The sequence below is a fragment of the Trypanosoma cruzi genome, genomic scaffold (genome assembly GCF_000209065.1).
Source record: "Trypanosoma cruzi strain CL Brener 1047053516627 genomic scaffold, whole genome shotgun sequence".
Classification (NCBI taxonomy): domain Eukaryota; phylum Euglenozoa; class Kinetoplastea; order Trypanosomatida; family Trypanosomatidae; genus Trypanosoma; species Trypanosoma cruzi.
Window position 1 is genome coordinate 1 of NW_001849426.1, and position 11,709 is coordinate 11,709.

Consider the following 11,709-nt stretch of genomic DNA (forward strand, 5'->3'; position numbering starts at 1 on the left):
CCATGGCGGCGTCCCGGACTTGATCGACTTGGGGTTCTTCTCAAGCTCCTTGCCGGAGCGGCGGTCGATCTTGGACTCGATCTCGGCGAACTTGCACGCGATGTGGCAGGTGTGGCAGTCAAGCACCGGCGCATAGCCGTTGCCGATCTGGCCGGGGTGGTTCAGGATGATCACCTGCGCCGTGAAGTCGGCCGCCTCCTTTGGGGGGTCGTTCTTCGAGTTGCCGCACACGTTGCCGCGGCGGATGTCCTTCACGGACACGTTCTTCACGTTGAAGCCGACGTTGTCGCCGGGCGTGGCCTCGGCCAGCTGCTCGTGGTGCATCTCAATCGACTTCACCTCCGTCGTCACGTTGGCGGGCGCAAACGTCACCACGTCGCCGGGCTTCATCGTGCCCGTTTCCACGCGACCGACCGGCACGGTGCCGATGCCGCCGATCTTGTACACATCCTGCAGCGGCAGGCGCAGCGGCTTGTCGCTGGGGCGCACCGGGGGCTCCAGCATGTCGAGTGCCTCCAGCAGCGTGGGGCCCTTGTACCACGGCATATTTTCCGACTTGTCAATCATGTTGTCGCCCTGCCAGCCGGAGATGGGGATGAAGCGCACCTTCTCCACGTTGTACCCAACCTTCTTCAGGTACGCCGACACCTCCTTCACAATCTCATCGTAGCGCTCCTGGGCGAAGTTCACCGACTTGTCGTCCATCTTGTTGCAGCACACAACCATCTGCTTCACGCCGAGCGTGAAGGCGAGCAGCGCGTGCTCGCGTGTCTGGCCGTCCTTCGAGATGCCCGCCTCAAACTCACCCTGCGATGACGCAATGACAAGGACGGCGGCGTCCGCCTGAGACGTGCCCGTGATCATGTTCTTGATGAAGTCGCGGTGGCCGGGGGCGTCGATGATCGTGAACACAGACTTGGGCGACTCGAACTTCCAGAGCGCGATGTCGATCGTGATGCCGCGCTCGCGCTCAGCCTTCAGCTTGTCCAAGACCCACGCGTACTTGAACGAAGACTTGCCGATTTCAGCCGCCTCCTTCTCGAACTTCTCAATCGTCCGCTTGTCAATGCCTCCGCACTTGTAGATGAGGTGGCCAGTGGCTGTGGACTTGCCGGCATCGACGTGGCCGACCACCACGAGGTTCATGTGCACCTTGTCCTTCCCCATTATGCGTGTTTTACCTTGTGGGATTGAAAAAGCAATAAAAAGCTGTGTAGCAGACCTAGCGTCAGCGAAGAAAAACGTGGGTGGGGCGAAAAAGACATCACGGGGCCCAGCGGCACGCATGTGTAGGCACACACACACACACACGGAGAGAGAGAGAGAGAGACAAAGACAGACAGACACGCACACTAAAATTACAATCCAAAGAAATCATAAAAAAAACAAAAACAAAAAAAAGGTCTTGCTCACAAACAATTACGTTCATATCACTTCTTAGAGGCCTTTGCGGCGGCCTTGGTGACCTTGCCGGCACCGCCCTCCTTCTTCGTCACCGCCTTGATGATGCCGACGGCGACCGTCTGGCGCATGTCACGCACGGCAAAGCGGCCAAGAGGAGCGTAGTCGTTGAACACCTCCACGCACATGGGCTTCTGCGGCACCATGCGCACCATGGCGGCGTCACCGGACTTGATCGACTTGGGGTTCTTCTCAAGCTCCTTGCCGGAGCGGCGGTCGATCTTGGACTCGATCTCGGCGAACTTGCACGCGATGTGGCAGGTGTGGCAGTCAAGCACCGGCGCATAGCCGTTGCCGATCTGGCCGGGGTGGTTCAGGATGATCACCTGCGCCGTGAAGTCGGCCGCCTCCTTTGGGGGGTCGTTCTTCGAGTTGCCGCACACGTTGCCACGGCGGATGTCCTTCACGGACACGTTCTTCACGTTGAAGCCGACGTTGTCGCCGGGCGTGGCCTCGGCCAGCTGCTCGTGGTGCATCTCAATCGACTTCACCTCCGTCGTCACGTTGGCGGGCGCAAACGTCACCACGTCGCCGGGCTTCATCGTGCCCGTCTCCACGCGACCGACCGGCACGGTGCCGATGCCGCCGATCTTGTACACATCCTGCAGCGGCAGGCGCAGCGGCTTGTCGCTGGGGCGCACCGGGGGCTCCAGCATGTCGAGTGCCTCCAGCAGCGTGGGGCCCTTGTACCACGGCATATTTTCCGACTTGTCAATCATGTTGTCGCCCTGCCAGCCGGAGATGGGGATGAAGCGCACCTTCTCCACGTTGTACCCAACCTTCTTCAGGTACGCCGACACCTCCTTCACAATCTCATCGTAGCGCTCCTGGGCGAAGTTCACCGACTTGTCGTCCATCTTGTTGCAGCACACAACCATCTGCTTCACGCCGAGCGTGAAGGCGAGCAGCGCGTGCTCGCGTGTCTGGCCGTCCTTCGAGATGCCCGCCTCAAACTCACCCTGCGATGACGCAATGACAAGGACGGCGGCGTCCGCCTGAGACGTGCCCGTGATCATGTTCTTGATGAAGTCGCGGTGGCCGGGGGCGTCGATGATCGTGAACACAGACTTGGGCGACTCGAACTTCCAGAGCGCGATGTCGATCGTGATGCCGCGCTCGCGCTCAGCCTTCAGCTTGTCCAAGACCCACGCGTACTTGAACGAAGACTTGCCGATTTCAGCCGCCTCCTTCTCGAACTTCTCAATCGTCCGCTTGTCAATGCCTCCGCACTTGTAGATGAGGTGGCCAGTGGCTGTGGACTTGCCGGCATCGACGTGGCCGACCACCACGAGGTTCATGTGCACCTTGTCCTTCCCCATTATGCGTGTTTTACCTTGTGGGATTGAAAAAACAATAAAAAGCTGTGTAGCAGACCTAGCGTCAGCGAAGAAAGACATAAAGAGAGGGTTTTACGAGGAGAAGGTGTAGATTTATAATAATGTCATATTTTTTTTGTTTGTGTGTAACTTTTGTACTTTGTGGGTGGAGATGGTGTTTCGCAAGTGTTGTCAAGCGCCGTGTCTTGTGTGCATGTCCTTCTTTTTTATTTGTATTCTCGTCCCTTTACGCGTGTGTTGTTTTTTTATTCCCGGTGACTGCGTAGAGTAAATGTTTTGTTTTTTATCTCTTTGGAGAGACTGCGGGAAGAGAAGATGATCATGTAGAGGACTGCAATGGTGGCAAATACGGAGATGAATGCACATGCGCTGAGTGCCTTGTGTGGGTTGTAGGCGCGGCGCTCCTCCCAGTGGTACTGGAGCTCAATTTCTTCGTGGTGCACTGGTGCATAGACCGGCTCCGCGTAGAACGTCGTTATTTTATTAAAAGTGCTTTCCTGATAGCCAAAGCTGAAGGTGACAGCGGCTAGATAGAGCATGTTCTCGTCGCGAACGGATGCATTTTGGCCCCTGTTGCTCATGGAGGGACGCACGGTGGTTTTTAAGAGCGGCAGCCATGCGGTCGATTTGCTTAGACCGCGCTCCAACTGGAAGCGCACGGCGACATCACTGAGGGAACGGCCGGAGGCTTTTGTCTGTTTATGGGCGTGCTCAAAGAGTCGCTTGGCCGGCTGGTGCACACGTCTGTTGATGCCAAAGCGCGGGCAGAAGTCGGGCGGCAGTGGCCGGAGAAACTGCTCACCCTGGCCGCTCTCTTGCATGTCTTCTAATTCTTCCATGTCATTGCGGCCCACGGTAACAGTTGGTGCCACACGCTTGAGGCGCATGTGCAGAGTGACGGGGATGATCTCTCCGACATTCCACGCATCCACACCCCACCCTGACAGTAGGAGCAGAAAGAACACAGCCAGCAGTGTGTGCTCCCACAAAATCCACCGTCGCATCATATTAGTCTTCACCCTATTCCGCTAAAACAGCTACTGTTGTCTCCTTCTTGAGCGTTTGCCTGACGGATCCGGCAGCAGCAGCAGCAGCGGGTGTCTTCTTCCTTCTTTTTTGTCCTTCCAAAACCCTTATTTTGAAACCCAATGATTATTTCTGCGAATCAAAAAGAGAAGAATAATTGAAAGAAGTTATGTATTGCTCAAAAAAGCGGTGGGGCTTAGCTCCGCATATCGTCACCGTATCTCTGATGACTATTCATTTTGCAAGCAACAACTCCTTCTTTGTTTCTTGTTGTTGTTGTTTGTATTTTTCCTCGTCTCCTCCCACATATATGTGAAGAAGAATCCAATGGACGAATTACCGCCGACGAGGGTGTTTTGGTTTCCCGAACGGATGAGAAGCGGCAGCTTCGACACGATCATGAACACTTATTACCGCGCAACGTTCTTTTACGCGTAGCAGTCGAGTTGCCAGTGGCCCTTGCGCTGCCAGCGTCCACGCGCGTGCCACGGCGGGGTATGTGAGCGCCAACACCGCCACCTGAAGCGGGAGCAGACCGTTGGCAATGTTGTGCCCCGTGTGCAGTGCGGTGAGTTTGTCGGCGTCAATGCGGCATCCGGCGACTGTCCAGCCATCCTTGTGACGGCCGCCCTCCCAGTCGACAAGGCCAGTGAATGGGTAGTGGTAGCGGTGAAGAGATGCCTCAATGCCCGCCGTGGTCACCCTGTCGTGGAGCAGCAGCCACGCAAATACGCCGGTGCATCCGGCCTCGAGGAATAGTTGATAAATCGCGATGGGCATCGCGTTGTCGATAAGCCACACAATCGGAGGTGAAGTACGCCATGAAAGGCGGCGATGTGGCTGCACGGGCCGCGGCTTATTTGCCTGCTGATGTTTTTTATGCCGCGGTGACGTCGCGGAACGCGCATGCACATTGACGCTTTGCCGAGGTGGCTGTGCCGGTGCTTGCGACAAGAAGCCGCGAGCACCGCGAGCCATGACACCTGCCACGCCACGCCGCCACATCTACTGCCGTGCACTCTTTTGGTGGAAATAAAACGAAGAAGAAAAACACAAAAACAAACACAGACACACAAATAAATACACACACGCCCTTCTGTCATCAGCACGGCCGGTGCCGCAAATTCAAGAGCAGGAAAAAATAAATAACACACACACACACACACACACACACAAAGAAAAAAACACCGTTTTTTTTTCCATTCCTTTTTTGTCTTTTTCTTCACTTACACTTTTATTCGCTGTTGTCTACACACGTTTATTGCTTTACGACCCCTCTCCGTGCGGGGTTGTATTTTCTTCCGCCTCCCTCTGGCACAGCGCGGCAGAAGGGGCAAAGACGGCGGTGTATCGCCTGTTCATTGCGGCCACTGTCGCATCCACCTGCGCAAGCGTCACACGGTGGGGGACGCCCTCCTCCGCCACCACCCCGGTCTCTTCATCGTCGTCGTCCTTCTCTTTTCCGTCATCCCGCCGGGTTGAAGGCCTCTCCACTGAAAGAAGAGAAAAAATGTCAAAGTGGCGTGACATGCACGCGTCGCAGCCACCGTTCGCATCACCACTGTCTTCGTGCCCCGATTCTTCCTCTTCCTCCTCGGCACCTTTGGAGCCCAGGCCAAACGTCAGAATGTGCATAGCACCGCTGGCAGCGGCATCGCTACTTGCCCTTTCCACCACCGCACGGACGAGGGCCTCGCCATCTGCGCAGGCCTCAAGGCCGTACTCAACAACAAGCCGCGCCACCCGCTCCTCTGTCTGCGCCACGAACCACGCCAGATGGCCGTTCGTGGCATTGCGGAGATGCACCTGGTCGTTGAAGAGAAGCAGCGGTGCACTACGCCTTTTCTCAATTGGGTTCGTTGGCGGCAGGGCGTTCTCAACAAACGTCATCACACGATCATAGGCAGCGAGAATGCACTCAGAGCGTTTCATGGTTGGCGCCCGCCATGACATCATGCCGTGAATCGTTACAATGTAGAAAGTCGGCTTTCGCTGATCATTCCTAGTGGAGAAGGGTGCCCCAACTGTTGTTGTTCTCGCAGTTGTTCTTGAAGAAGAAAGTGGAGGAGAATGGGGTCGCGTTGCTTCCAAACGTCGTTTCTTTCGGCGTTTCTGCTTTGGTGAGTCTGACTCTTCTTCCACCCTCGTTGCTTCCACTGAGACTGCCGTTGTGGGGATGTTTTCCCTCATCGATGGGGCGGTGTCTGTGATCTTCGACACCGACACAACCGCATTACCAAGATGATGACACACCTCCAGCCGCTGCGGGTACAGGCTGTAGTTGTACGCCGTGTAGCAGTTCAGTGAGCCACGAGCAAAGCGGTGCAGAACGGAGCGCCCCATTAGCAGATTGCGGCTGTTGCCTTTCATGGCGACATCAAATACCCCGAGGTCCCGCACGTCCAGCGGGGAGAGACGCATCCCTGTGTACTCGTCGTCCATTTCCACCTCTGTGGCAAGTCGCATCTTGGCAGGGTCAAAGAACGCAAGACCTTCTTGAAGACTCATGGAGAACGTGGCCGAAGGATGTAAAAAGCGGTGATGGAAATTGTTGTCATCAAGCTCTTCCTCTGGCGGCCGAAAAAACTTCACTCTATTGTTTCCCCTCAGTTGTTGTTCATCGTCGGAGGTCTGGCGCTGCTGTTGTTGCCGTTGATACATCAGCTCCGCTGATGTCCATGGCACACGGCGTGTCTCCCACACGTACAGGAACCGCGAAACTCCTTTTAATACCTCCTTCAACTCTTCAACAGAAATCACCTGGCGGCCCGGCGTGTCTTGCGTGGCGGTGCATGTGTACGACACCACCCTTGGATGCGGCGTCGAGAGCGGTGGACGGCGAATCGGCCTGCCGTCAAGGCTTGTAAGCTTCGGCAGCGAATTGCGTACCTGCTCCCGGTACTCCGGCTTGCGTGTGATGGGGTTGTTCTCAAGCGAGAGACGCAGCAGCCGACTTGAAAAGTGGGTACGGAGTAAGAAGAGGAAGCGAAGACTCATAAGTCGATTGTCGCTCATGTCCAGAGCGATTAGGGTGGTGTCCAGCTGGTGCTTACGTAGGGCGTTGATGAGGGCGTCCGCAGTCCTCATGGCACATCGACGCATGGTGAGGGAACGCAACACCACTGGCTGCTTCTGCTGCTGTTGTGTGGCTTCGTCATTCATCCAGTTGAATGTCCACACGATGGCCTCCACCAACTCATGTGCACATGCCGGGGAGCCAATGTCAATCTCCTTCTCCGACACGCCACGTGGAAACCGGAGCGTATTGCTGCCTGTAAAATAAGCCGCCGTCCTAGGACGAATAACGGCGTCGTCCGGATGCTGCGACACGTACGCAACGATTTGTGGAATGGATGAGAGGTCCACAACGCCGAGGGACGGGCGGAAGACGGTGACAGTCACCACCCGCTCCTCCTCCGCCTCCACGTCGACGCCATCCGCATCACAACCGTCAAGAAGCATCTCCGCCTCTAAGCGACGCCGCACATCACACACAACCCTCTGGGGCACCTCGAAACTCCCCTGCCACAGTAAGCACGCCACACATTTCTGTAGCGGCGAGAGGCTAATAAAGACACGCTGCCGCGCCGCGATAACCCCTTTTTTTGGTCGCTTTTCATTCGCCTCCTGTTTTTCATTTGCCTCTTCCATTTTTGCCGTATCCCTTCGCTTTGACTGGCGAAGATCCATCTGCAACTCGCGCCTGTGGGAATATGGACAGCACCGCAACCGCAGCGATGCCATGCGCTCCGCCACCGCGGCGTCAAGGCTCCAATTCTCATACGACTTCTCACACTTCAGTTCGGCCACGATACTTTCAATGGCGGCGGTGCGTTGACGTTCGTCTGCGGCGGCGCCGTCCTGCATTACTTCCTCCTGCAACCTAAACAGTTCTGTGGCGCTGCGAAGAAGTTCTTCCTCCTTTTCCGCGGCAACTGAGGCGCGGACCGACGCCTCCCGCGCATAAATACGGCAGGAGCCCCTCGTCCGCATCGCCGGACACAACGTCGAGCACAACGTCGTATCATCGCGGCGTCTTCCAAGAACGCGCGACCGTCTCGTGTAGCCAGCGGTGCTGGAGAGCATGGAGGGCGGTGCGTGGAGCAAAACGTCCGTTACGCAAAAATAAAATTGTGTCGAGTGAAAGCAAACAACACCACACCTCATGCAGAAATAAAGCGTGCATATATATATGCATACAGAAGAATCAAAGTAAAATAAAATAAAATAAAAAGAATGAAGAGGTAGCAGAAATATGTGTGTGGGGAAAAAGAACATCAAGAGCAGAAAAAAAAATTTCATGGGTTAAGGGGCACACACAAACACACTGACTGGTGGGAGTGAGAGGGTTCAGAAGAGGCATTTGCGTTATTTTCACTTTCCTTGCATTCCCCCCCCCGCCGCCTGCTTAGTCAAGTGACACAACGACGCTCACCGCGGCATCATAGCAGTCAGATGCCGGCAACACCTCGTCGCTAATGACGCCCCATCGCCCACTCCGCGAAAGTGCCTCCGAAACCATTGCCGTTACTTCTCGCTTCAGAAGCGAAATGTCTTTTCTTTCACCCACCACCTCCTGCTCCTGCTGCTGCTGCTGACCGCCAAGAAGATTCACAAGAAGCGTGCTACCGCGATGCAACTTTGAAATGACGTGTGCGAGCTCGATACCAACAGACTCCCCCTTCGCCCTTCGCTGCCGCCCGCTGTGGGCCGTGTAGCAGCCAAGAACAAAGTAGCGGGACTGCAACGCACGCAGCGGTTCCTTCTCAAGACGGCCGCCGGGATGTGCCACCAGGCGCAGGAGACTTGTGATGTTTGCATCTTTTTCTTCCGGTGCTGCCGCCGCCACCTCACTGAGGGGGACGTAACTGACGTGGAAGTCCCGCTCCAGTTCCAGACCGCCCTCCACTCCCACATGTACGGCCACACGACTGAATGCACAATCCGCCTCGCTCACGTCCAGAACGGCAATTGGCTCGGCAGCTGCACTCGTTGACTGCCGCTCTTTCATCTCCCTCAAGAACAAATGAGCAAACGTCTGACGCGCCGCGCGGAGTGCTCGGAACCCCGCCGCACGTGGCGATGCAAACACCACCCCGTTTTCCATAAGCGGAGTTGCCGTCTGCTGCTGCTGCTGTGTCGTGATGAGCCACTCGGCAAGTGCATCGTCGGAGGGGGTTTGCGGGGACAGTCCCATCGCCGTGACACCTTCTCGCAGTCCTTCTGGCAGCGCCGAATTTACGGCTCCCGCGACGGCCGCCACATCATCCGGCGACAAATCGTCAACGGTCCTCTCGCTTGAGTGGGCCCTCGCAAGCCGCAGCACGGCGCCGTACATCTCCAGGCGCGTGCCGCGTGGAAGGCCATCCGCACGTCCATCCGCAAGAACGCACATGTTCGTCTCGCCGTCCCACCGCAAGCCGAGTACTTCCCAACGAAACGCCACCGCGCGGCGCACAAGCGATGACTTCACCGTCAACACTGCACGGGTCCAAACGCGTGTGCGGCGCCACATTGACAACCCTACAGCCGTGTTTTTTTATTATTTTTACTTCTTCGTTCTTTCCTCCACCCGCAGCCCAGACACCGCAGCTTTTGTTGTCACAGCGGCTCACTGTTCCTCCACACTCTTGAATCCCTGAGCGCCCCTTCCAACTCCGCGTGCCCACGTGCCTGGGAGATATTTGTTTGTTTGTTTTTATGGAGAGTGAGGGATGAGGGGGTGGAATAAAAGAAGCATGCAACCCGCTGCATCGTCCATTGACAAAACTGGCGGGGTGAAGAAAAGAGAGAATGGGGAATGGGAGCAGCAGAGACTGACAACGCCAGCGATGTTTCGTGATTTAGTCGAAATCTTCTCTCTCTCTCTCTCTCTTTCCTTGTCTGTCTCTCTTGTACATCACAATCCCAGCGCTTGTGACTGCACGGCAGCGCCAGAAGAAATAATAAAAGTGTTAAATAACAAAACACACACTCAGAGAGAGAGAGAGAGGGACCGAAGGGCATTTAAACAAACACACCCTCCAAATAAATGTAATACAACGTGTGTTTGCCCATCCTCCCGGAGAGAGGGGGAAAGAACAGAGGAGGGAAACTGCGTAATCAGTAAATTCAAATAAAAAGCAAAAAAAAAAAAAAGCAAAACAAAAGAGGTACACTTCAGAGTCTACACGTAAACGCCTACTGAGGGAGAAAAAAGAGAAGGTAAGGAGAGAAACAGGCACATTGCACGCAACGCATGTCTGCAAAACATTATTTAAACATGACAACACCATAAAACCAGCCATCCCATCCTACCGGTCGCCCGCCAAACGATACCGTGAAAGAAAACATCCACACGGAAATGACACATAAATACAAACAAAAAAATAACAACAACAACAACAACAAAAAAAAAAAAAAAACGGCATGCTCATTGTGCCTCACTCCCCCTCCCCCATCTTCTTCTTCCTCCTCCACCTCCCTTCTTATTACCGGACAATGTCCCCACCGCCCACCGCCACGCGGCGAGTGAAGACGAAGGACACGTCCCTTTCAACTAATAAATATGCACAACCATGCCTTTTTCCCCTCTATCTCTCTCTCATTCTTTCCTTTTCCTTTCCCCCCTCTACTTGACTTCTAAACACGAATACAAAAATGAAAAAAGGACTGCACGCAAACAATTAAAACTTTATCTCGTCGTCGTCGCATTTCACCACCGCTGCCTTCCACCCTCCTAAGAGAAAACAACCTGAAGATTTAGGAACAAAACTAAACTTCTTCAAGAATAGCAGGGTCTATAGTACATTGGTTTGAACCTGCACACTATTGAGCAGCCGCTGCGCCGCGCTGTTAACGCTGCTAGGGAAACTTTCGCCATCGGACAACCGGAGGAGGAGCTGCAGAAGGCCACGCGACTCCACGACGCGCGAGGAATCCACCGAGTACGCCAGCAGGATCTCAATGAAGCGGATCGCGTGCACCACCTCCGTCCAACGATGTCGCTCCACCGCGAGGTCTGCTCGATCTACGGCTATGCTGAGAAATGCGTCAGATGCGGCCAGCGCCGCCGCCATGCGTTCATCCTCGCAGAGGTTGAAGAGGACCTTCATCACCTCGTCCTCACGGGACTCCTCCAGGACAGGGATGCTCTTCGCAGCATGTGCCAGTAGTGGCACGCTACACCGCGTGTCACGTATGAAGGAGGCGGCCTTTTGAGATGCACACTGCAGCAATGGGAGACACCGGAGCAGTGCGATACGTGTGGTGGCGTCAATGGAGGCGTTTGAGGCGACGACGAGAAAAGTCCCCGCGATGCTCTTTCCCCCCACATTGAGACTCTTCAGATGACCTCTCGTTGCGTGGTGGACAAATTGCAGAAGAAGCAAAATTGCGTTGGGGCATAAGTGACGACTCGCCTCTTGCAAGGCCAGCAGCCACTTTCCTTCCGCTTGCCGTTCACCGCCACCGCCCGCGGCATTCGTGTTGCTGGAGCCGCCGACGTTACTTCCGCGAGAGACACCGGGTCGACCACCACTTTCGCCACCACCACGTGCACCACTATCCGCCATGGCAACAGCCGCGTCCACTGCGGTGACGGCGGCCACGTTTGAAGCCTCTCCCCCTTCTCCGTTCTGCGCAACGAACATCGATGGACCCACAACGATGCTCTCATCACCTGTTTTTTTAAACACCTGCAGAAGAACCTCAAACAGCTTGTCTAAACTTTGCCACCCAATGAGTGGTTCCTTCTCCTCGTAAAAGGCGGTGCAGCAGGCCTCTTCGATAATGCGTTGAACAGCATACACCGCGTGATCCGTGACAAATCGATTCTGTGAGACGAAACGTCGAAATGTGATTTGCCCAACATCCGCGGCAGAAATTTCCTGCGGAATTGAAAAGG

General features: G+C 55.3%; 7 protein-coding genes across 7 annotated transcripts, besides 7 other annotated features; all 7 read right to left on the minus strand.

Moving 5' to 3' along the window:
- Nucleotides 1-1,167, minus strand: Tc00.1047053510119.9 (elongation factor 1-alpha (EF-1-alpha), putative; the record flags this gene model as incomplete). Its single annotated transcript, XM_801742.1, has 1 exon — nucleotides 1-1,167. A coding segment is annotated over one exon (1,167 nt), but the record flags the coding sequence as incomplete, so codon positions are not given.
- Nucleotides 1-11,709: a sequence feature (heterozygous, non-Esmeraldo-like haplotype).
- Nucleotides 1,292-1,346: a microsatellite.
- Nucleotides 1,431-2,780, minus strand: Tc00.1047053510119.20 (elongation factor 1-alpha (EF-1-alpha), putative; the record flags this gene model as incomplete). The annotated part of the gene is made up of 1 exon (XM_801736.1): nucleotides 1,431-2,780. The coding sequence occupies one exon, from the start codon at nucleotides 2,778-2,780 to the stop codon at nucleotides 1,431-1,433; it is 1,350 nt and encodes a 449-aa protein (XP_806829.1).
- On the minus strand, nucleotides 3,044-3,805 carry Tc00.1047053510119.30 (hypothetical protein, conserved; the record flags this gene model as incomplete). Its single annotated transcript, XM_801737.1, has 1 exon — nucleotides 3,044-3,805. One exon carries the CDS (start codon nucleotides 3,803-3,805, stop codon nucleotides 3,044-3,046), a length of 762 nt encoding a protein of 253 aa, XP_806830.1.
- On the minus strand, nucleotides 4,161-4,829 carry Tc00.1047053510119.40 (hypothetical protein, conserved; the record flags this gene model as incomplete). Its single annotated transcript, XM_801738.1, has 1 exon — nucleotides 4,161-4,829. The coding sequence occupies one exon, from the start codon at nucleotides 4,827-4,829 to the stop codon at nucleotides 4,161-4,163; it is 669 nt and encodes a 222-aa protein (XP_806831.1).
- Nucleotides 4,973-4,999: a microsatellite.
- Nucleotides 5,091-8,126, minus strand: Tc00.1047053510119.50 (hypothetical protein, conserved; the record flags this gene model as incomplete). Its single annotated transcript, XM_801739.1, has 1 exon — nucleotides 5,091-8,126. The coding sequence occupies one exon, from the start codon at nucleotides 8,124-8,126 to the stop codon at nucleotides 5,091-5,093; it is 3,036 nt and encodes a 1,011-aa protein (XP_806832.1).
- Nucleotides 8,034-8,057: a microsatellite.
- Nucleotides 8,233-9,339, minus strand: Tc00.1047053510119.60 (hypothetical protein, conserved; the record flags this gene model as incomplete). Its single annotated transcript, XM_801740.1, has 1 exon — nucleotides 8,233-9,339. One exon carries the CDS (start codon nucleotides 9,337-9,339, stop codon nucleotides 8,233-8,235), a length of 1,107 nt encoding a protein of 368 aa, XP_806833.1.
- Nucleotides 9,681-9,717: a microsatellite.
- Nucleotides 10,192-10,214: a microsatellite.
- Nucleotides 10,245-10,287: a microsatellite.
- Tc00.1047053510119.70 (protein kinase, putative) lies at nucleotides 10,604-11,709 on the minus strand (the record flags this gene model as incomplete). The annotated part of the gene is made up of 1 exon (XM_801741.1): nucleotides 10,604-11,709. A coding segment is annotated over one exon (1,106 nt), but the record flags the coding sequence as incomplete, so codon positions are not given.